Source organism: Cavenderia fasciculata (assembly GCF_000203815.1).
Source record: "Cavenderia fasciculata unplaced genomic scaffold Scf_EUAJFUG02HR96I-5, whole genome shotgun sequence".
Taxonomy (NCBI): Eukaryota; Evosea; class Eumycetozoa; order Acytosteliales; family Cavenderiaceae; genus Cavenderia; species Cavenderia fasciculata.
The window spans coordinates 120,374-145,094 of NW_004457624.1; the positions used below are offsets into that span (position 1 = coordinate 120,374).

A 24,721-nucleotide genomic window follows, 5' to 3' on the forward strand; every position below is an offset into this window, starting at 1 on the left:
TGTAAATTTAGGAAAAACAAAAGAATCTAGATCCTCGAGATTTCTTTGATATAATTTGTATAATATATTTTTATTCATCAAATAACATTTTAAGTTCTTCAATTCTAATTTGTTTCTTCATTTGAAGAGTATCTTGAGCCAAATTCTTTTTGTTTTGTTGTAGTTTAAGTATTCTTTCCTCGATAGAGTTTTTAATAACAAATCGAGTGACGTTGACATTTTTGTTTTGTCCGATTCTGTAGACACGATCGATTGCTTGTTCCTCGGTTGCAGGATTCCACCAAGGATCTAATAAAAAGACATGAGAGGCAACTACTAGATTAAGACCAAGTCCTCCAGCTTTCATCGATATCAAAAATACTTTGATCGATCCTTCCTCTTTGAATTTTTTAATATTTGCTTCTCTTTGTTTTTGTGCCAATTTACCATCCAATCTGACATACCCAATGCCTGCTTGTTGAAGTGGTATCTCTATGAGATCCAACATACTAGTCCATTGTGAAAATACCAATGATTTGGCATCTGAATCTTTTCTATGAACTTTATCCAATTCACTCATCAATGAATCTACCTTTGTACTACTCTTCCAATTATCTGTTGTCATTTTTGTTAGCGAATATGATGATCTTAATATAAAATTATCTGATGGTGATGATGTAGATGATGAAGATGAAGATGAAGAAGAGGAAGAAGAAGTTGATTCTAAAAAGTTGTTTTGTTGAGATGTTGATTTAAATGAAACCGATTTTAAATTCTCTTGTATTATTATTTGTTTGCATGTTGGACATTTTGTACCATTATTATTATTATTATTATTATTATTATTATTATTATTATTATTATTATTATTATTATTATTTGTTGTCGTTATTGTCGTAGTTGAAGTTGTAATAGTTGTTAAACTGTTATTATTATTAATATTTTGTTGTTGATTATTTTGTTCAATTCTTGGTGAAATTGGAACCATAAGCATTGATTCTTTTAAATTAATTGATGGTGGTAAATAGTTTTGATCAGTTATCGATCCATTTTCTTCAAAATGTTTAGTTATACAACCATGACAAAATATATGACCACAGGAGGTTAAACAAGGATTATCTAATGATTCCATACACAATATACATTCTTGATCTTCAATATCCTTGCCAAAGATTGTTTTAAGTTTCTCACCAATTTCTGTTGGTAGGATATAGTTTTCCGATTTTAACATTTCCAAAACCAATTGATGATTTGCGTCGTCGATGATTGACTTTTGTTCATCGTCGTCAAATAGATTCTTTTGCATAATATTTTTGATGAGCGATGGATGATCACAAACTTGTCTAAGACGCAATAGCAACTCTAAAATGTGAGCATAGTTTTTCATGAGTGTTCCATTTTTATAATAGTTTATAAACTTTCTCTTTGATGCATTCCAAAGTTGTTTATAAATTTGTTGTTCTTCTTCACCAAATTCATCTTCCTTTACTGTTATTACCTTGTCTGGTAAATTCAAAATTGGTTGATTATTTAATTTTTGATCTTTTACTCTTCTTAATAATATTTTTGATAATAATATCTAAAAAATAAAAATGATGATTAGAATTATAAATAGTTTGTACTTTTTTTTTCTATTTCTTTTTCTTTTTTTCTTACTCTTAATCTTGAAAAACCCTTTTCATCACGATTTTTACTTGGTTTCATAATATATTGATTCCACCAATAATAATTTGAATATGGTTCAACTCGGAGGAATTGAATAAGTGAGAAAAGATCATCCAATTTGTTTTGGATTGGTGTGCCAGTAACACACCATCTAATTTGACTTTCAAGTGCACAAGCTGCTTTTGAGGTACGTGTCAATCTTTCTTTGATTGTATGAGCTTCATCCAATACAACTCTAAACCATCTAACATTTAATAATCCATTTTGATCCTGTTTTTTAATTCTTTTACGTTTCTTTTGTACAGAAACTGGAGACGTATTGGTTTGTTGTTGCGGTTGTTGTTGTTGCGGTTGTTGGATGGTGGGAGACAAAGATGATGATGAATTGGGAGGCATTAGAGGTGATAGTGAAAAACTTGATGGTGATATAATGGTAGACGATGAAGTGTCGTCATCTTGTTCATCTGGATACTCTGCAGATAGAGTAGTGTATGTTGAAATGACAACATCAAATGTCGATAGGAATCTTGTATCTCTATTACGACCAGGTCCATGATATATATAAACATTTAATGATGGTTCTGTATGTGAGGTTATTTCATTGTACCATTGTTGTAAAACTGATACTGGACATATAATTAATGTTGTCTTTGTTTGATATGTCAAACATAAATCTTTTTGTTGTTGTTGTTCTTGTTGATCTGAAACAATAAGAGGAGGAGGAGGAGGAGAAGGAGGAATATACCTATTTGATAAGATGATTGATAAAATTTCAATTGTTTTACCCATACCCATATCATCACATAGTAATCCACCCCAAACAAATGTAAGGTCATTCCTCATAGAGTCTAGATCGGCCAGCGTGGGTGGATCAGACAATTCTGCTCTCTCTCTAGTATTCATCCAATGAAGCGCCTGTTTTTGGTAGTTTCGTAGTTGTAGTTTGAGTCCAACAGGAGTGTCCATTTCTTCGGTCAATATATTATTTAAAAAGTCTTCAATCTTTTGTTTAAAGATAGAATCCATTGATTTGTTTAATACATCGCCACCAGACGATCTATTCAATGTGTTTGGTTGTTGACCTGTTGATGTTGTTGATGACGATGGATTAAGTAATCTTGATGATGATAAAAAATCTAGATTACTCATTGTTGCATTGGTTGATGTATTCAATGGTGATGAAACATTTATAAAATCCATACTATTATTAAATGATGTATTTAATTTTATATTTGTTGTTGACGATGATGAATTTAATATAATATTATTATTTTGATTATTATTATTATTATGAATATTTTGATTATTATTAGTTTGTTGATTTTCAATTATAGAAATATTAATACCAATATCAATTGCCATTTGACACCAAGATTTAACTAAAATATGATCTTTGTTTGAGACAAGATCCTTTTCAACTAGTTGAGAATTGTAAATTTTACAATAGGCAATATTTGATAGATGATCAATCTCTCCTTTTACAGTGATATATCTTTTTTCGAGTAGAATGGCAAGCCAACTTGGTGCATCATGTATTGATGCAATCATTTGATCACTACCATTATCTTGAACCATCATTATAACCTCTTCTTCATGTAATGCTATTCGTATCGGTGTTTTTGCATACAATGGGAAAAACAATTCCAACTCTTTAAATGAATAATCACCAAGAAACATATCAGTGGAATATGACTGTTGTTGTGGAAATGGTTGTTTTTTAAGAAAAGAGTAGTATTCAGATGCCCATACACTTGTTGATGGAGGGTATAAAAGAGAATCTTGAGAGGTTTGTTGTAATATTTGGTGATTTAAATTATTAAATTGTTGTTGTAAAGATTGAAATGGTGAGATGGTTGATGATGAATTGGATAGTTGAAATAGAGTAGATGAAGATGAAGAAATATTTGGAATAAATGGTGTACTTCCACTATTACTCATATCAATAACTGGAAACCTTTTTTCATTCTCTAAACTATTTTGATTATTTTGATTATTATTAAAGTTGTTTGATAAAATATTTGATGTCCTTATATTAATCAATTCATTGTATAAATTATTTAAATTATTATTATTATTTGTTTCAAATGGTGTATATGAACCAACTCCAACTCCTACTCCTACTCCACCACCACCAGCAGAGTTTGAAAGTGGAATAGAACATTGATGATAAGAAGTAGGAATAATGGGATCAGTTATTTTTGTTGGTTGTTGTTGATGATGATGGTGATGATGATGATTATGATGATCGAAATGAAAAGATTGTGTCTTTTTAGATTCAATAATAATTTCTTGTCCAAAGATGGATGGTCTATCACATAGTACAGGAGATGATAAAGGTGATGTTGGTCCACCAACACCACCGCCACCACCAACAACACATCCAAGAACTGGTGAAATAGTTTGTGAAATATTATTATTATTATTATTATTATTAATTGATCTTGTTGGAGGTGATATCACTAGACCAGTGACTACAGTATTATTATTATTAATATTGTTATTTTGATTATCATTAAATAGTTGAGATGAAGAAGAGGTCAATGAGACAGAACTACCACTAGATGATAGATGTTTGATATTAGTGCCACTACCACTCTTTTTGAATCGTTTAGTTGGTTCCTTTTCATTATGAGAATTATTTGTCAAAGGCAGAGGAATGGCTGTGTTATGTTGGGTCGTTGCCGTCGTCGTCGATGATGATGAAGATGATACAAATAGAGATGATGATTGCGTTGATAAACTACCAAATGAGTTATTAATCAATATAGATGGCAACGTGTATGACGATGATGGCAATAATGAATTATTAGTTGGAGAGGTTAATGAAGTGATTGAAGGAGATGATGAATTAGAATTGATTTGTTGACTCAACTGAGCCAGTTGTGATATTAATAGTGGTGACTGTTGTGTTGTCGAAGAGGAGGAAGAAGAAGAAGATGATGGTGGCGGTGAAAGTGAACTTGGTTGCAAAGTAGTTGGAGAATAAAGTTGCTCAAAATTACTTGCAAGTCTAGGACTTGATTGATTGATCAAACCATTTGTGTTATTATAGAATTGAGATTGTAGTTGTTGATATATTGTTTCATTTTGATGAAACTGTTGTTGTTGTTGTTGTTGTTGTTGAAAAGTGTATAGATGTTGTTGTTGTTGTTGTTGTTGCTGACTACCATTATCACCCATTTATTGTCTATTGCGTCAAAAGATTAGATAAAGATAGATTGGTGTGAGTGAGTAATGATTGAGCCAGTAGAAAAGGATATAGATCTAAAATACATACCCTATTATCGATGACTTTAACTCTCTCTCTTAAATGTAAAATTAAAAAAAATAGGTAGCGGTACTATTATTTCTAACAACCAGCAAGCAGAAAAGAATCAAAAGAATAATAATAATAATAATAAATATGGTTGGTATGATGATGGATGGTTAGTTTTGTTGTTATTAATTGCCAACCGCGATAATATAAATTTATTAGTCCACTTCAGAGTTGCAAAGAAAGCTGTCGATCTCAAGACGATATCAGTTTTTATTTTTAACGAAAACCATTAAATTCAAAGTTTGTCTCGATTTTAATCGAATGTCCTTATGCGCAGACGTCCCCCATTCCTTGCTAAAAGCAACACAAACGGAAAATGCAAAGCCTAAATGGCCAACATTCAATGTGGATGTTTCGACGAACGATGCAAATCTGCTTTGGCTATGGCTCTATCTATCTAGTCTATTTGTCTTTCATTCACATGTAGTTCGATGAATCTTTCTTTACATTCTCAACCCCCCCATCATTTTGATTGTAGGTAACCCCCAACACACACACAAAATCCCCTCCTTTTTGATAAGTGTGATTGAGTGAGTGGGTAATCAGTGAGTGATGATTTAGAGAAAGGGGTTTTCATACACACACATAACATAACATACACACAGACAGGCATGAGTAATAATAACCGTACAATTTGTATATATCGCCTTTTTTTTCAATTTTTTTTTTTTGAAACCAAGATGAAAGAGAGGGAGGGAAGCAAATAAGCCAAGCCAAGCTTACGTAAATTATTTTAAATATATATTCAGTCAGTATTATTATCATTATCATTATTATTATTATTATTATTATTATTTTAGTTTAAGTTTAGTTTGATTGATTGAATGATTTATCACTACGATAAATGATCAATCATCAACAACATCAAGAGAGAGTTTAGAAAAGAATGAGTTGGAATTGTCACAAGTTATCAAACAAACAAGATGTTAACCTACCGTTACAGGGACACACAACAACACTATCAGGAGATAATATAGTTATATTTGGTGGATATGATCATCAAAATGAGAAACTTTCAAATGCAGTATATCTTTTAAATAATAGTATGATCAAATCAATCAATCAATCAAATCAAACAAACAAATCAATCTTTATGGTTAAATCTAACAATGATGACATTATTATTATATCTGTCAATTTAAGTTCAACAACAATCAAATTTATTAAAGCCACATATTAGTGGTACCACGCCACCACCATGTCTAGGTCACACTGCAACACAAGTTGGTAGAAAAATGTTTGTTTTTGGAGGAACTCAACAATCGTCTTTAGCGTCATCGGATCAAGCAGCAATCGATCATCATCTATCACAGTCTAATGAAATGTATCAATTCAACACTGTCAATCATACATGGTCCAAACCAAAGATCGTTGGAGACTTGCCACTCCCTCGAAGTGGCCATACTGCCTCTCTGATTGGAAGCAATTGTATTTTAATATTTGGTGGTATTTGTAAATCTCAACTACTTGGCGATGTTCATATATTTCAAACAGAGCGTAATTGTTGGGCAAAGTTGGATGATAACCATGATGGTTATCATGATGATGATGATATTAAACAACAACAACAACAACCGACTACTATGTCATCACCATCAACACGTGGAACAACATCAAACTCTATGATGAATCAATCACCAACAAATACATTTTTAGCACATTCATCACCATCAATTGCAATGCCAACATCATTCTTTTCATCGCCAATATCTCGAGGTCGTTCAGCTACTATATCTCATGCATCACCTCTAATTGCAGGTAATGAGGTCATTACACCAACAAAGAATAGTCAATCTTCATCTTCATCATCACAATATCCATCATTACCACCACACATTAATTTATCTGTATATAATAATCCACAAAGTCCAACTCAATCCAATATCAACAACAAATTAAAACAAGTAAATATCTCTTCTACTACTACTACTACTATCACTTCTTCTTCATCACCACCACCACCAAGATTTAATCATACTTGTAGTATAATTGGAAATAGAGCATTTATATTTGGTGGTTGTGGAGAAGGTATGGAACTATTAAATGATCTATATATCTTAAACACCAATACAATGGAATGGACATTGGAAGATCATAAAGGTGATATTCCATCACCTAGAAGTGGTCATTCATCGGTAGTGATTGGTTTTAAAATATATATTTTTGGTGGTGTAGTGTCATTGGATCAACAACAACAACAAAATCAAGTACATCCTCTTATCTATAATAATAATAATAATACATCTGCAACATTTAGTAATGAACTCTATGTACTCGATACGGAAACAATGTCATGGTCATTGATTACTCAAAATCCACCTCAACTACCAGCACCAAGATTCAGACACTCTTGTATATCATTTTCAAGTAAAATCATTGTAGTTGGAGGTTTTGAGAGTGGTAAATCATCATCATCATCCAACTTGCTGCCATCAAGTCAACAACATTATTACGCATTGGAAACTCTTAGATTAGAGTTTAAAAGCTCAAGACAGCGAAGAAATACAGCATTTATATCAACCTCTTCTTTAAAAGTATCAATAGACAGCAACAATCAACCATTTAGAAAAACCGACGTCGATCTTCCAACCACACCGAAAAGTACTACTTCTATTGTTTCTTCTCCATTGGTAGTGTCAGAGTCTAGCGAAATGAAAGATGAAAGAGATAAAAAGACCTCAAATTTAATTACCAATAATCGACCACCCATTGGTGGACAAAATGGTTCAACATCTCATCATCATCAGCATCAACACCAATCCAATAATAATATGACTCTGGATACTTTTAAAATTGGAGAAAGTTGTTCATCATCTTGTAATTTAAAATATAATATACTTGCAAGTCATTACAAGGAATTGAAACAACAATTAAAAGAAGAAGTTGAAAAGAGAAAAATTGTTGAAAAGGAATTGGAAGATTTGAAATCAAGTAGAGGAGGAGGAAACAATACCATCAACAATAATAATAATCAAAACCTTGGCAGTAGCTCTGGTAATGTACAAATATCTAAAAATACAATGGATGTCATTGAAGAAATGATGAATGCATGGAATGCTTATGAAAAAAGACTTAGATGGAAAGAATTACTTGAAAAGGATACAAATACTCAATTGGATGAATTAAAACTTAAATTGGATCACTTTGCCGATATCTTTATGTTTACATCTGATAGTGCAAGTGATTTTAGTGATGTTAAAAGTAGATCTTCAATGATGGACGATATGGAAGATCTAAGTGAAGCAAGTAATCACACAACAGATTCAAAGTCAACCTCGTCTCTAAATACATCACACTATAGATCATCTTCCTATCCATTACCAATATTTAATTTCAAGAAAAAGGAAAGAGAAAAGGAAAAGGAAAAGGATAAAGAAAGATCTCTTTCTTCAAGTTTGGAAAAGGAAACAAACAACAATACTGGTAGTAAAGAAAAATCAACAAACAATATTTTTAAATTTATGAAATCTAAAAAAGTAAATCGTTCTTCAGCTCAATTTCAACCAATGAATGGAGTTGAAGAAGATATTAGTGGTAGTGATAATCAAATTTTACCAAGATCACCATTAAAATCAAATACAGATTTATCCACCTCTATTTCATCAGCAAACTCTACACCAACCATTTCAACTGTAGGAATATTACAACAACAAACAAGCACAACCGAATTAGGCAATGATAATAATTTAAGTAAAAGTAATGATAAATCAGAACAACAACAACAACAACAACAAACCGAAGATTTGGAAAAGAAATCAAAATCAAAGTTGAGTTCTAAATTTATGAACATTTTATCAAAAGAAAAGGATAAAGAAAAGGAAAAGGAAAAAGAAAAAGAAAAGGAAAAGGAAAAGAAACCAAAAAAGATTAAAATATTTGGAAAGAGCAACAAGGAATCAGTTCCATTTAAAAGAGAAATTATCGAAAAGGTGATTGAACATTTGGAAAGTAGTGGATTAGAGACGGAAGGATTATTTAGACTGTCAGGAAATATTGATACAGTTAGAACAATAACAAAATCATTTACACATGGAGAAATTAATTTAAATTTTGAAATTCATAATGTTTCAAATGCTCTAAAACTTTACCTAAGATCTCTTGATCCTCCTTTAATTCCATATGAATATTTCTTACCTTTATTAGATTCTAGAAGTATGTAAAAAAACAAAAAAAAAAAAAAAAAAAAAAAAAAAGTAATAGTAAAAGAACTAATATTTATTTACTTATTTTTAATTTTTAGAAAATGAAGATGTTGAAACAATTAGAAATATGATTTGGAGAATTCCAAGTGATAATAGAGTTGTATTGGCAAGTTTAGTTCATCTTTTGGTCAAAGTTACAGAAAAGAGTGAAATCAACAAGATGAATTCAAAGAATTTGAGTATTGTATTTGGACCAACCATATTAAAACCAAAGACACCAACCATGGACAGAATGGCACTAATGAGTGAAACTCAGTTACAGTGCGGTATCATGCAAACCTTTATCGAAGATTTTGATTTTATATTCTCAGAACACCCAACAACTCAACCCAAATCATTCCAACGATCAGATAGTGATGATGAAGGTGTAGATGAAGAACCAATATCACTCTCTGCATTATCAACTCCTTCTTCTCAATCACCAAGTCAACTTTCTCCTCTTCCTCCATCGACCCCATAAATCCAAAAATAAATAAATAAAATGTTACATATATAATATATAGTATAATAAATAATCATCAATCAACATTTTTTTATTTACTTTCTTGTTCATCTTCATCATATTCTTCAATTGTTGGTTCTTCTTCTTCAATATCAAATAATGATGATGATGATTTCATTGGTTGTGGAGAATTATCAAGTGATGGATTACCAGTGCTAGATGCCAAAGAAGGTCTTCTCCTAGAATTATTGATATTTGATTGATTTCTAGTAACATTTAATACATTGTCTTCCATAAAATCGCTTAAAGCTATTTCTTCTTGATGTAGATTTGTCAGCTCCTTTGAAAACATTTGTTCTTCGATAAAGAGAGGTTTTTGAATTTGAATATCACGTTCCTCTAGTTCTTTGGCAAGAAATTCATCAACGTCTTGATGTATACTATCGCCAACTTGAGAATGTTTACTATTGGTGGTTTGTGACATATTAGAAGTGGATCTGTTGAGTGAGATGGTATCTGGGTTGGTTAAATTTTGAGCATCTTGACTTCTCTTTAGATCATTTAATTGATCCAATAAATAATCTTGTGGACGTTCAACACTGTCTAGTAACGATGAATCACTAGTATTGTTATGAATACTATTATGGTGATGGTGTTCTTCAACACCAACACCTCTAAAGAATTCTTTTTTACCATAATTTAATATTCTTCTTCTACGACTACCAGAACGATGTGCATGAGAACTATGTTTTTTCTTGCTATTGTGGTGATGTCTTGGTTGGTAATAAAAGTTGCTTGTAAAATTGACAGCTTCAATGAGAAAGGCAACCACCAAATTGATAATGCAAACCACCGATATAAAATAAAATGTACAAAAGTAAATGATTGCCCAATTGTTGGTGACATCTACCACTGCAAAAAAGGTGACAAACCAATTGTTTAAAACCGTTAAATGAAATAGTGTAAACATGGCTGAATTAAAACTATTAAAATTGGCAAATCCATAATAATTGCCCAAATCATAGGCAGTTCCAATCAGTGCCGGGTTTCCACGTACCAAATCTCCATTAAAACACCAAATACCAATCACTGCATAAAAATAATATAAAACAAATATAATTCCTGCAAAATTTAAAAAAATAAATACCAATTGAAACATTGATTGAATAAAATGTCTCATTCTAAAAAATAAAATAAAAGAAATATAAATAAAATATTAATATTAATATTTCTTTTGTAATATTAGATTGTTTCAATTTTTTTGTTTACCTTCTAACAGATGCAAACAATCTAAAAATTCTAATAAATCTAAAAGCACAAGCCAATCTTAACATTTCAATTTCATTACCAACTCCTCTTAGAGCATATTCAATCAAAATTTTACCAAATAATGATATTGATAAAATTACTATACTGAACCTAGGTTTAATTTAATTTAAATAAATAAAAAGGTTAATAAAAAAGGATTCATTAATTTTTTTAATTTTTTTTAAATATTTACATTAACCAAAACTTTCTTACTGAACGATAAGCAATTCCTTTTAATAAAACTTCTAAAAATCCAAGACCAATTAATATATCATCAACTATAATTGTCCAAGAAGGATTATAAAGGTTTCGAGTTGTAACCATGACATGTGTAATGATAAATGCATTGAAATAAAGTAATAGAGAAACCATAACCTCGAAACTCCAATGTTTTGTAATTTTTTTCATCCTTCCACTTTTTAAATAAGTTATTATTTTGTCTATCAATGTAGGTTTCTCTTCTATATCTGTATCGTCGATTCGAGTTGAAGGAGTACTTGTAGTTGTTTGATCTAGTTGTTTTTTCTTTTTTATGAAATCTAAAACTTCATCATCTAGATGAGGATTTGGTGGAAGAGTAAAATGATGATCTTGATGAGACAACTTTGGAGAAGGACAAGGTGTAATGACTTTGATGTGAATTTTGTTTGATGGGGAAGATGTAGAAGACGAAGGAGACGAAGAAGAGTTGTTGGGAGGAGAATAGGGAGATTTTAATGCACTTTTAATAGTACTACCATTACTATCAATCATCCTATTTGTATTATCAATATGATCACCACTACTAAATAAATTTCGATTATTTAACATTTTTGTTACACTTGAAGCTTCATGTTTTTTGAATCGATTAAATTCATCCATCTCTGTTGCCTCTTCTTCTTCTTGCTCTATATCCTCTTTTACATTAGCTTTTGGAGCATGTAAATGAGATGAAATTTTTGGAATCACTTTTAAATCTGGTAGTGATGATAGATCTGAACAGACTTGTGAATCTAGACGAGGAATTCTTGATAAATCTTTGGCCAATGGTAATGCACTAGTACCATGATCTTTGATTGAATCTGATAGAGATGATGAACTAGTCCCAGTCTCTGATTCTATTCTTTCTTTAATGATTTTTCTTTTTGTTAGGATTTGTACAGTCTTTCTTTGAAGTAGGAAAACATCACACATGGCAAAGAATTCACGAATGTTGAGATATCCATTTGCATCTGTATCGACCACTTCAAATGCAGCTTCAGCTTCTTGTGAACTTGATTTTGGTTTTAGCAATTTATAGATATGTTCCCATTGATCCAAACCAATGACACCAGTCTTGTCATAATCGAGAATGATAAAGGCAGCTAAAAGAGCACTTCTTCTAGTCCGGAAATTATTTCTTGTTTCATTGAGCACAGCCTTTCGAAAAGACTGATGCACAAATGCAATGACAAAGTTGAGACCTAGCAACCAACCAAACGACAAATAGGCAATGAAAAAGGCAGAGTACCACCGATTCTTGTAATAGGCCGGCAACATGATATCGGGAAAGTTGCACGTTGTAATGAGAATCATCATGTCCAAGAATGATCGTGCCGTCGAGTTGAAATATTCGGGGTCGGTCGTCTCGTCGTTTGAAAAGATTATTGAAAACAATACACTCGATAGGAATATATAGGAAAAGAGAACGACGGCCACTGGTATCATTCTAATGAGTGTGTAGGATACTTGTAGGAAGAGATCTCGCGTCAGCCGATCGAAGTCTATGAGATAGTAGACTCTAAACACCCTTGACACTCTCACACTTTGTATTCCATTGGCTGCCAGAATGAATGCAACCAACAAATCGATGAGGTTTGTCAGAAGAAAAACAAACTTTACAATATTCCATTTGTTTCGAATGGCATTGGGTCCATAAAAGTAGTATTTGGCAAACAACTCGAAAAAGAGAACCAATACCAACGCCAATTCAATGTAGAGAGTGATAAACTTGTTACTCGGTAGATCGTCACTTGGATACTCGAAATAGGCCAACAATAGGTCACAAATCGTTACGACAAACAGTAGAGTTCTCGTTATCGGACTGAAATAGATACCGTAAAAGTACAAGTGTCTTAGATTGAGTACATGATTGGGATTACGATAGTGGATGGCATCTTTGATGAGATAGTAGGCTATATAGTTTCTTCTAAACTTTTCCTCTTCTGTCAGGTCCTCTGGTTGAATCGGTTTGTTTTTAGAATACTCTGCATAGGCATAGTCACCACGTGGACTAATCGTTGCCTTTTGGTGAATAAAGTCTTCATCCATCTCTTCAAGTGGACGCTTATGATGGCCACTAATCTCATCACGAAACTTTACAATCTTTAATGTACGTCTATGTTGTGCCGGTTGTTTTACTTGTGGAGGTGGTAAAGGTGGTGGAGACGGTGCTGCAAATGGTGGAGTCATTGGTGAGATCTCTATCTTTTCTTCATCATTTATACTTTTTCTTCTATGATGATGATGGGGATTAAATATTCTTTCTAATGATCCTTTTGGTTTACGTCGATTATTTATATTATTATTATTACTATTATTATTGTTATTATTATTATTATTATTATTATTATTACTGTTATTGTTAATTCTTGATTGATTTCTTTTAATTGGTGATTCTAATTTGAATACTGAAGAGAATTGACTTGTAACAGTAGGTTCATTGTGATCATATTCATTGTCTTCTTCTTCTTCCTCTTCTTCATCATTACTGCTACTTGATTCATCATCACCATCATCCTCTCCATCACTATTCCGATAAGATCTAATTGGTTCGATTGTATATCTATATTGTTGATCTGGATCCAGATCCAATGTATGTTCTACGACATGATCTTCAATTACTCTATTGATATTATTGTTATTGTTGTTATTGTTATTATTATTATTGTTATTACTATCAGTATTTGAATATCGTATTCTTTTCATCTAACTAATTTGAAGAGATAAGAATTATAGAAATTTGAAGAAAAAAAAAAAAAGATAATAATAGATTTACTTGTTCACCCATTTAATATAATATAAATATATTAGTATTTTGAATTAATTTAATAAGAAATTTATTTATTTTATTATTTAGTTGTCATCTTCATCATCGTCATCACCATCGTCATATCCATCATCATCACCATCATCATCATCATCATCACTATCATGGTCATGTTGTGATCTAGAATGACATTGTCTTACAGACAATGGATCAAGTGTAGGTTTGACCACTTTCTTCTTCTTTTTTCTAACACCAATTGAGTAGTGGAAATGGCATTTACTCTTGTGGCGTGCATATACTACAATGCCATTGCCACATAATTTTCCGTTATCTTGCTTTGCTTTGCACTTATTTTTGTGCAAGTATTGCAATTGTCCGGATCGCAAGATACATTCATCTGATGGCAGAGACAAGTACCTATACTTTTTCTCGACACTGAATGGCTCAATCATATGAAGCACTTGGATGCTATAGAAAGAATAAAGAATTAATAATTAGTTGGTTGGTTGGTTGGTAATATATATATATATATATGTATAATATTATATATTTACTCGTTCACTAGTCTTCTGTCACTTCTCAATACAGTGCAATCCGAGTTGCTATTAATAGTCTTGTCATGATACTCATACTCGACGCGATGAATAGCGTTTTCTAGAATCGAGGAACCATCTGGTAGGATGATGTCATTGAACTTTATACGATCAGCAAGCATTCTTATGATATCACCAGCAGGCTCACTTTGAGTCCATGAAGGCTTGGTTCCTTGGTTGTTTTGGAGAATTCCGGCCATTTCCTCAGTGACGGGTCCAATTGGATAGGGATAATCATTGATATTGATGTCGTTATTATTATTATTATTATTATTATTATTATTATTATTATTATTATTATTATTGGTGGGGTTTGTGTTTTCGAGATACACTCTCTTGTTTTTGAGTTTTGAGAGTACCTGAGCTTCAGTATCTATAGACCACACATACTTTACGAAATAACGAAAGAGACGAGCACGTTTGGCACTTTCGAGGAATATATGGAGGTTTTTATCGGTAACGACTGTTGGGAACCAGAACAGTGGAGAGAACGTGTTGAATGTCTTCTCTTCCTCGATGAAACGATCGATTTTCTCTGGGTTGTCTCCGATAGAGGCCATCATATATTCGACGTAGCATTCGAATACAAGAGGATGTTCTATGAGGAACGAGACTGGATGGGGTTCCAACCCACAATGCACTCGCATCAAGTTGGTATCACGTAGTAAATGTGCCAACAATAGTTTTTTACTCGCGAGTAAGACTACCAGTTCAGCTGGAGGAAACAGTGTCACAATTGTGCATTTGGCTTCTTTGGCGCGATGGTGTACTCTTTCCAGTATTCTTTCATCTCGAATAGCACGATCAATGCCAGTTAATACTATCATAAATGGTTGTCCATTGAATAGGATTCTATATTTGTTGATAGCAGACATGATAATTATTTCTATATAGAGCAGGTGATAGGTAGGAAGGAAGAAAGGATTGTGTGAATGTTAGTTTAATTATTATCTATATATAGAATCCTTAAGATCAAGATATGTATATATTTTTAGGCTTACCATTTTCCTCTGTACTATTTTCATCACCAACTTCTTCTTCTGTCAATGTGGTTACGAGTTGAGGAGCATCCATGTCCACTGGAAGCGTGCTATCGGTTGATGGGGTTGGATTTTCACCATACATTGCGGCCTCGATTTCCTCCTCGTTTTGGTAAACTGGATGGGCTGGCATGCTCTTGCACACATAAGAATGTCTAGCTCCGGAAAAGGTGAGTGATCCTAGAACTTGATCATTGATACTGCTGCCACAATTATTATTACTAGCTGATGTCCTAGAGAAGAGAACGACATTGGGAATGTCCCCATAGATGGCTTTGATCGATTGGCGCCAAGACAGGTACCTAAACACATTCTCGATCATGTGTTTGGTCACTTGGTATCTGATGCGATAGAGGCCATGGTCAGCAGACAAGAAGTAGAATGTGTCTGATATCTCTACGATTCCATTGACGACAGTATCATAATCAACCACTTGATACCTTGTCGATCCATCTGGTAGGTAGACAACTCGAAATCGATATAGTACGATCCCTTTGCCAGGGTCTCTGTGTGAAGATGGCAGAGGTGGACTTTGATGCCCAATTGACAGAATCGAGCGATCATATCTTTGACCTCGGTCGGGTGTCTTGACAGCCTTTCCATGCTAATGAGGATCAGCAAGTCATTGGGACTCATGCCAGACAAGAGATGTAGCAACTGAATTCTCATACTCTCGGGGAACCAATAGGTGCTTACAATCTCGATGATCAGCCTTAATTCATAATCTGGGGTTGAATCGAGCAGAGGTTGGGAGGAGATGATCATTGGCAACCAGGTGGTCGTTGACAAGTATTGAGAGAGTTGCCAGAAGCTTGGTGAGTTGCTTCTCGAGACCAGCGGAAACGGTGCCTCCGTCATCTCCATGACTCTGCCTTGCAAACATCCATACTCTTTCAATGTCATGGTAGTCATACATTTTGAATATATTTTGGATGCCCTCCAACGACAACAGTGATGAATCATTCTCGGCGGCCAATTTATCGACGATCTTTTTGGGGGTCGTTTCTTTTCCCCCTCGCGACGTTCCTGCTCTTTGATTTGTCTCACTCCTTCAAGAACTATATCATCCAACATTGCACCGTTTGGCATAACGTCTCGCCCAATATTGAATAATGATTTTTTTCCATTCTGGCTCATTACAGAGTCAACCCATTCTTGTATCTCCACATAGTATACTCTTGTTCCATCTACCTTTTGGAATCGAGTATTCATGATATCTAATATGTGCGGGTAAGGAAGGAAGGAAGGAAGGAAGGAAGGAAGGAAGGAAGGAAGGAAGGAAGTAGGTTAGTGGTGTTTGAATTTATCGTATCATATCAGATATCTAAGAATATACATACTTCCAATATCTTTGATATCTTTTGAGAATGATATGATATAACAACCCGTTTTACTAGCGATTGAGGCATCTCTCACATCATATATCGCATCAATAGAATCTTTATACTCGTTGATTATATTGCAGGGAATCGCCAGATAGTGAGGACCTGGTTGCTTTCTCGTGATGAATCACCACTATCCATATTATAGCCGCCATCTCTGTCTCGAGGATGAATTGAAGAATGACTCGTCGTTGTAGTGGTGGTGGACGAGGAAGACGAGGATATTGGTCCAGATACATTGGTGGCGGGTGGAGCTTGGGTAATGGATCTTTGTGTTGGGATCTTTGATTGTACCCATTTGAGAAGTGGTGCATTTCTTTCCAAGCCTGGATCATTCTTGACTACAATTGAATATTTGATTGATCGATACCACATAAATATACCTTGAGCAGAATCGAATAATTTGACCGGCTCTGGGGTACGAACAATTACGGTCTCATGGAACCATGATAATGATGAGAACCCTTTGTAGTATTGTTGGTATACCCATCTCTGTATAGGAATAATAATTAATTGGTTAGTACTAACTAAATTTTGTTAGTGCTACTATATAATATTTTAACTTACCCTTTCCTGTATTATTCTTTACATATATAAGATTTGGAAGTGGATCTATGGTATATCCCTGGAAGTGGTTGTGACTGACTACTTTCTCGAATACATAGCCATTGAATCTTTTGTCTTGTAGTAGATCCATTACTGTATCATAATGGTATGTGGCTATTTCCTCTCTCTCATCTACACGAGAACTTTCCTCTCTTGCCGATCTCTTGAATGTGCTTCTGTATCTTGTAGCTAGTCTGTTGGTTATATCAACTATAGAAGACATAATTTATATATGGATATATAAGTTTAACTTTGTTGGTGTATGTATAGAACTTGTAGAATACATACCAATTACCAAGTTGATAGGGGAAGAATTATTGTTGATAGGGCACCACTGTTGTTCTGGCACTTGATAGATGTTAGAGTCTACAAGGAATCACTGGCTGAATAGAGTAGTATTAGACACTTGTCATTGTTGATTGACTTGTTGTTCGGGCTGATTAGAGTTGTATTAGACACTTGTCATTGTTGAATGAATAGAGTTATTGCAACCGCTTGCTGAATATCACCTTGTTGTTCGGGCTGTATTAGGCTTGTCATTGTTGAATGAATAGAGTTGTTGCAACCACTATCACCTTTTTGTTCGGGCTGTATTAGACAGTTGTAATTGTTCAATAGAGCTGTATTTGACACTTGTCATAGATCAGACTTGTATTCACTGGATGTCTCTGTTGCCTTTAATTAATATTTTTTTTTTTGGTGAACTTTTTTATTGTAGTACAACAGGAACAGATAGAGTAATTTATTATCATAAATCTTATTATTATTATTATTTTAAGTCCAATTGGAATTTATAGAGATTTAATTTAATAATAATAAATTATGATAGATTTATTTTATATCTGCTAATTCGAAGAGAAGAGTTCCACTACAGAAAAAAAAAAGTTAATAATAGATTTACTTGTTTCCCCCATTTAATATAATATAAATATATTAGTATTTTGAATTAATTTAATAAGAAATTTATTTTATTATTTAGTTGTCATCTTCATCATCGTCATATCCATCATCATCACCATCATCATTACCATCATCATCATCATCATCACTATCATGGTCATGTTGTGATCTAGAATGACATTGTCTTACAGACAATGGATCAAGTGTAGGTTTGACCACCTTCTTCTTCTTTTTTCTAACGCCAATTGAGTAGTGGAAATGGCATTTACTCTTGTGGCGTGCATATACTACAATGCCATTGCCACATAATTTTCCGTTATCTTGCTTTGCTTTGCACTTATTTTTGTGCAAGTATTGCAATTGTCCGGATCGCAAGATACAGGCAACACCACAATAAGGAGTTTCTCCTTCCCACGACGCTTTATCAATATTGGATACCAGTTTTCCACATACTCGTCCATCTTGGTATGTGTATTGACAGTATACTGGTCCACATTTTCTTCCAGACTCTCTTTCTCTTTTCTACTTCAGTCTTGGTTGGTTGCTTTTTGGCGACTGGTCTGGTTGGTACAACTTTACGTTTGTTATTATTATTATTATTATTATTATTATTATTATTATTATTATTATTATTATTATTATTGTTGTTGTTGTCGTAGTTGTTGCCATCATCGTCATCATCATGCTATCTGTTGATGGGGTTGGACCTTCACCATACATTGCGGCCTCGATTTCCTCCTCGTTTTGGTAAACTGGATGGGCTGGCTTGCTCTTGCACATTCTTATGTGTAGCTCCGGAAAAGGTAAGTGATCCTCGTAGAATCTGATCATTGATACTGCTGCCACAATCTAGCCGATGTCCTAGAGAATATACATTGGGGATGTACCTGTCTTGGCGCCAATCAATGGAGTACTGAATCTTTTGTCTTGTAGTAGATTTAGTACTTGCCAATCTTTTTTGTTGTAGCACAGACAGATAGAGAGACATTATAATAATAAATCCAATTATTATTATTTTGTGAGTAATTTGTCGATTTAATTTAATAATAATAAATTAATTTGATTTTATTATAATAAATTAACAGGTGATGTTGTAAACACGGATGATGTTATCAGTGTAACCGGCATAGAGGGTAGTACCATCTGGAGCCCAGGCGAGGGAGATACATGAAGCTGGCTTGGTCTCTCTCTTCTTGGCTTCTGGGTTGGCAGACTTCTTTGGAAGAACGATTTCGAGGAGGATGGACTTGGAGAGGAGATCCCAGATGAGGATCTTGTCATCAGTGGCAGCACACAACCAATACTTGTTTGGTGAGAAAGCGAGGGCATTGATGGTACCACGGGCATCCAACTTGTACAATGGTTGACCCTTTTGGAGTTCCCAGAGACAAGCCATTTGGTCCTTGCCACCAGAGGCACACAATGAACCATCTGGGGAGATCGTGACGGTGTTAATGTAACCAGTGTGACCTTCGAGGGTGAACTTGCAGGTGTAGGTCTTCATGTCCCAAACCTTGACGTTCTTGTCCCAACCACCAGAGACGACGATTTGTTCGTTTGGTGAGTAACGGACGCAAGATACCCATTCAGTGTGGCTTTGGTTTTGCTTCTCAGACAAGTCGTACTTGAGCTCACCGATGGTGTTCCAGACGCAAATTCTCTTGTCACGGGAACCAGAGATAATTTGACGGTGGTCAAATGAGAAACAGACAGACATGACATCCTTGGTGTGTCCTTGGAAACGACGGGTGGTGAGACCAGAGTTGATGTCCCAGAGACGGAGGGTACCATCCCATGAACCAGAGAGGGCAAATTGACCGTCGTGTGAGATGACGACATCTTGGACAAAGTGAGAGTGACCGTGGAGTGAACGCAATGGGTAACCATAGTTGTCTTGTTCACGAACCAACTTCCAGACCATGACGGTGTGATCACGGGATGATGAAAGGATGGTATCTGGGTGTTCAGATGAGACGGCAATGGCGGTGACTTGACCGTTGTGTCCCTTTAACTCACCACGGAGTGAGTACTTGGCAGCTGGTACTTGTTGTTCCATTTTTCTCTCTAATTTGTTATGATATAAGATCTGTAAAGAAGAGGGTCAAAAAAAAATATGATGATAATCGAGCGCGTGTGGCAGAGCATACCAAAAAAAAAAAAAAAAAAAAAATTTGCAATCGAAAAAAATTAATCAAAAATCGATTAAAATATTCACTCTCATTGATTTTCTGCCCGTCCCCTCATTTCTATTCTCAGACCTCATCGACCCAATTCATATAATTTAATTTTTTATAAAACCACAACATCTCCCAATAATATATATTTTAGATTAAGATTAGATATTGTATTGTATTTATAAACACACCACCGCGGCCACATATATTTATTTGTATTATTATTATTATTATTATTATTATTTATAACAAGCAAGTTCAAAGTAGTTTAGTTTAGTTTGTCAGTTTAAGTGTATCATATTTATCATCAAAATTTAAAAAGAAAAGAAAAGAAAAGAAGAAAGACTATAAAATGAAGTCATTAAGGAAAAAGAATACTCCTTTGGATGATATGTATAGTGTATGAAGGATTGATTGATTGATTGATTGATTTAGTTGATTGATATTAATATATTGATTTCTAGAAAATAACAGAAAATGCAGATTTAATGGATGATTTACAAAAGAATTTAGAGAAACAACAACAACATTTCTTTACAACATCACTTCATTCAAAACTTATTGCTGAATCCCTCAAAAAATATTCAGATACTACTTCAACTTATAATACTAGAATCCCTCTAAGTATGTTAATCAAAATTGATATATATATAGATATCTGTATTAGTATTTGTATTGATCAAAAAATTTGTTTACTTTTTAATTTTTAATTTTAGGTGATTGTATGCAAAGAGCATCAGAATGGCAAGCAATTGTAGGTGATGTATTTAGTCATCTTGGAAATGTATTATATGATAGAACAACTCAACCATTAAAAGAAACGGTTAGAATTCAATTGGAAATGGCAAAGGATGGAAAAAAGAGAGTTAAAAAGGCTGGTGGAGAGACATCGACAGATTCTAAATCTTCTTTTTCATCTTCTTCATCGTCATCATCATCATCATTTTCATCTGGACGTCCAAATGAATTTAAAAAGGAACAAGAAAGTTTTGAAAAGGTTTCAAAAGAAACTTTACAACTATACAATGATTCTGAATTTGCATTGGAAAATTCAGCTGTACAAACAGTTCTCTCTGCCTATGAAGCATACTATGATTTCTTTCAAAAAGGTGCTTTTCAAATGGCAAGAATTAAAGCAGATATTGATAATTATAGAAAAATCATTCTTGAAACTGTAAATATTAAAAAAAAAAAAAAAGAAAAAGAAAAAGAAAAAAAAAGAATCCTGATGATTAATTAATTATCCTTTCCTTTTTTAGAATAAAGTAGCAGCTAAATTAAGAAATTATATCCCAAGAAAAACATTTGGAATTAAATTGGAGGAAGTGTTTGCAAGAGAGGCACATAGACCCATTCCAATGTTTTTAGAGGAGATATTTAAATATTTGGAAAAGGTGTCACCAACAGTCGAGGGTATATTTCGTGTTAGTGCTGGTAAATCTGCTATCGATGCTCTTCAACAAAAGATTGAAACAAATCAACCTTTGGAACTACAAAATATTCCAGACCCTCATGCAGTTTCAAGTGTACTCAAATCATTCTTTCGTTCTCTACCCGAACCTCTCATTTATCATTCAAATTATCAAAAATATCTTTCTCTTTCAAGTATGTTAAAATTATTAATAATAATTAATATAAATATACATTTATTAATTTTTTTTTTAATTTATTTATTTTTTAGGTCAAGAACAAAATAAACATATTCCAGAATTGAAAAGATTGATTTCATCATTACCAGTTAGTAATCAAGTTGTATTAAGAAATGTATTGGCACTTTGTAGTTTAATCAAACAACACAAAGAGGTTACAAAGATGGATTCAAACAATCTAGCAGTGGTGATTGGACCAAATATCATGGAGTCAATCCCTGGTTTAAAGGCAGAGGATATCCAAAAAGCAGAGACATTTGCCGAATTTAATTCATTGTTTATTTTACTCATTGAAAACTACCAATTCATCTTTCCATCTCAAAGTGGTGTTGACTTTGCTAGAAATCGTTCTCAAACTGAACCAAATATCCTCCCCAACAACAACAACAACAACCTTTCAACTGGTGGTACTGGTCATAGTTCTCCTTCTTCTTCATCGGGTCCACATGTAAAAGAAAAGCCATTACCTCCACCACCCATCCCTACACCCATCCCCACACCAGTCGTCACCACCGCTACCACCACCACCACCACCACGACTACAGTCTCTTCATCACCTTCATCTAAACTTCCAACACCTCAACCAAATGAATTATCTCTTTCCTCTATTTCTCTATCTGACCCCAACGACATTCAAGAAACAAAAGATTTGGATGGTGGTCCCCAAGAGAATAACAATAACAATAACAATAACAATAACAATAACAATAACAATAACAATAACAATATCAACAATGAACCGATCAAGGAACCATCAACACAACCACCAACCTCACCTCCTCTTCCACCAACAGGGTCATTGTCACCTCTTGCATTTGACCAACAACGAAAAAAGAGTGTATCAATTGTAATGGAGAGAGGAGACTTGCTCAAGCCTATTGACATGGAGATACATTTTATTACCATTCATTCAAGTCTTGAAAAGTTAAAAAACATTGTAGTGGAGAACAAGTCAACAGAATTTGGAATAGAACTCATTAAATCATTCAAAAAGATATCAGAGATTTCAGTTTCCATACAAAAGATTACAAAGTTTACCTTTAATCGAGACAAGCCAGTTGTTGCCGTCGAGGATGACAAGATCACCAAGGTTCAAAAGACACTCGTTTATACCTATGAAAATAATGTCGACCTCCTTTTAGATGCCAAGCGACTGTACGAATCGTCAGAGGATAACATTGAATTGTCAAAAGAAATTGAAGACGCCATTTCAACTATGGATAGGGTTTTGGTTGAAGAGCTCACTTCCCTTCAAAATAAACATTAATTATGAGATTATTTCTTATTAATATATGAGTTTTCACTTTTTTGTTTTCAGCAAAACATAGTGGTGTTCAAAAAAAAATTTGATCATTTTTTTAATCTCAACTCAATAAAACAGATAGACATGTCAAATACAAATACAGATACAGATACGGATACAGATACAGATACAACAATGGACGAATTTGAGTTCAGGATGCAAATTCACGGTCCGTTTGACGATTTGCTCACAGGAACCGCATTAAATCAAGACCATCAAACACCGCCATTTGCTGACAAAGATATGTCCTTCACTCCTCAATCAGATATGTTATTGGTCACCACACCCCTGGGATCATTAGATGTCAACCAACAAGGACCATTACCAAACGATCAGTTTATACCGGTTGGCATTTTCCCACAGATATCAATAGACAACATTTATCAAGATAGTGGGATGGAACCAACCAGCGCTTATCAAGACAACCAAATGGCATTCGCTGGCTGCTATCAAGACTCCCGTTTGTTAGGCACCGATCTAGTTAGCCAAGCCCCATTGGCCCCTTACCAAGATAATGAAGTTCAGACCCCAGAAATTAAGGTTACAAAAGCATTAAGATGGTTTAAACTAATAGTGGATGCACAATGTTTTTATGGCATCGATCCAAATGAACAGTTTCCAAAACCCACTTTAGAGACGATCTGTTCCTTGATCAAGCAATTTGAAGATTTCCAGCTTCTATTAGAATCCTCAAAAGCTTTTATTAGTGAGGAATCTTATAAAAGCAGAAAAACCAGAAATGAGAATATTCTTTTGGCCAAGATACTTGTTAATCTCAAGGCTCTCAAGCCAGCACCTCTTGACAGCCCAACCAGAGAGTCTATAAAAAAGGAATTGATAGAGCTGAGAGCCACCACCCCACAATTGGCCACCACTGTTAAAAGGGAGATAGCCAAAAAATATAATATTTCTTTGAGTGTTGTTCTCAATTTATACAAGAATACCTTTAATACAAGCAGAAAAGTAAGTAAAATATTCATCTCAAGATTTACCTTTGGCCTTCACTAATAGTTCGTTTTGTTTAGGCCAATCCCCAAAATGCTCCGAAAGCCGTCAAAGTATTGAATAAATAACATTGTTTCCCATTGTGATTCAAGAACTTTTCTCCAATCATACTACCCACTATTAAAAAATACTATTTTGTACATTTGCAAT

At 33.8% G+C, this 24,721-nt stretch overlaps 10 protein-coding genes across 10 annotated transcripts; 4 read left to right on the plus strand and 6 right to left on the minus strand.

Moving 5' to 3' along the window:
* Nucleotides 1-70: 70 nt before the first annotated feature.
* helE (DEAD-box RNA helicase) lies at nt 71-4,824 on the minus strand (the record flags this gene model as incomplete). The annotated part of the gene is made up of 2 exons (XM_004349958.1): nt 71-1,558; nt 1,636-4,824. 2 exons carry the CDS (start codon nt 4,822-4,824, stop codon nt 71-73), a joined length of 4,677 nt encoding a protein of 1,558 aa, XP_004350008.1.
* Nucleotides 4,825-4,931: 107 nt separating this feature from the next.
* Nucleotides 4,932-5,776, plus strand: DFA_11071 (uncharacterized protein; the record flags this gene model as incomplete). Its single annotated transcript, XM_004349959.1, is given in 3 exon segments — nt 4,932-4,956; nt 4,976-5,069; nt 5,761-5,776. The coding sequence occupies 3 exon segments, from the start codon at nt 4,932-4,934 to the stop codon at nt 5,774-5,776; spliced, it is 135 nt and encodes a 44-aa protein (XP_004350009.1).
* A 70-nt stretch (nt 5,777-5,846) lies between these two features.
* On the plus strand, nt 5,847-9,622 carry gacHH (Kelch repeat-containing protein; the record flags this gene model as incomplete). The annotated part of the gene is made up of 3 exons (XM_004349960.1): nt 5,847-6,003; nt 6,104-9,112; nt 9,201-9,622. The coding sequence occupies 3 exons, from the start codon at nt 5,847-5,849 to the stop codon at nt 9,620-9,622; spliced, it is 3,588 nt and encodes a 1,195-aa protein (XP_004350010.1).
* A 73-nt stretch (nt 9,623-9,695) lies between these two features.
* DFA_11073 (putative Ca2+ channel) lies at nt 9,696-13,940 on the minus strand (the record flags this gene model as incomplete). Its single annotated transcript, XM_004349961.1, has 4 exons — nt 9,696-10,785; nt 10,874-11,023; nt 11,106-13,858; nt 13,929-13,940. The coding sequence occupies 4 exons, from the start codon at nt 13,938-13,940 to the stop codon at nt 9,696-9,698; spliced, it is 4,005 nt and encodes a 1,334-aa protein (XP_004350011.1).
* A 65-nt stretch (nt 13,941-14,005) lies between these two features.
* On the minus strand, nt 14,006-15,387 carry DFA_11074 (uncharacterized protein; the record flags this gene model as incomplete). Its single annotated transcript, XM_004349962.1, has 2 exons — nt 14,006-14,387; nt 14,474-15,387. The coding sequence occupies 2 exons, from the start codon at nt 15,385-15,387 to the stop codon at nt 14,006-14,008; spliced, it is 1,296 nt and encodes a 431-aa protein (XP_004350012.1).
* A 65-nt stretch (nt 15,388-15,452) lies between these two features.
* Nucleotides 15,453-17,763, minus strand: DFA_11075 (uncharacterized protein; the record flags this gene model as incomplete). The annotated part of the gene is made up of 6 exons (XM_004349963.1): nt 15,453-15,463; nt 15,514-16,156; nt 16,442-16,601; nt 16,889-16,961; nt 17,066-17,461; nt 17,502-17,763. 6 exons carry the CDS (start codon nt 17,761-17,763, stop codon nt 15,453-15,455), a joined length of 1,545 nt encoding a protein of 514 aa, XP_004350013.1.
* Nucleotides 17,764-18,515: 752 nt separating this feature from the next.
* Nucleotides 18,516-19,428, minus strand: DFA_11076 (uncharacterized protein; the record flags this gene model as incomplete). The annotated part of the gene is made up of 3 exons (XM_004349964.1): nt 18,516-18,859; nt 18,894-19,125; nt 19,315-19,428. 3 exons carry the CDS (start codon nt 19,426-19,428, stop codon nt 18,516-18,518), a joined length of 690 nt encoding a protein of 229 aa, XP_004350014.1.
* A 90-nt stretch (nt 19,429-19,518) lies between these two features.
* On the minus strand, nt 19,519-20,496 carry gpbB (G beta like protein; the record flags this gene model as incomplete). Its single annotated transcript, XM_004349965.1, has 1 exon — nt 19,519-20,496. The coding sequence occupies one exon, from the start codon at nt 20,494-20,496 to the stop codon at nt 19,519-19,521; it is 978 nt and encodes a 325-aa protein (XP_004350015.1).
* Nucleotides 20,497-20,966: 470 nt separating this feature from the next.
* On the plus strand, nt 20,967-23,530 carry gacI (RhoGAP domain-containing protein; the record flags this gene model as incomplete). Its single annotated transcript, XM_004349966.1, has 5 exons — nt 20,967-21,014; nt 21,079-21,238; nt 21,331-21,788; nt 21,874-22,219; nt 22,296-23,530. 5 exons carry the CDS (start codon nt 20,967-20,969, stop codon nt 23,528-23,530), a joined length of 2,247 nt encoding a protein of 748 aa, XP_004350016.1.
* Nucleotides 23,531-23,650: 120 nt separating this feature from the next.
* Nucleotides 23,651-24,639, plus strand: DFA_11079 (uncharacterized protein; the record flags this gene model as incomplete). Its single annotated transcript, XM_004349967.1, has 2 exons — nt 23,651-24,529; nt 24,592-24,639. 2 exons carry the CDS (start codon nt 23,651-23,653, stop codon nt 24,637-24,639), a joined length of 927 nt encoding a protein of 308 aa, XP_004350017.1.
* Between the last annotated feature and the right edge of the window lie 82 nt (nt 24,640-24,721).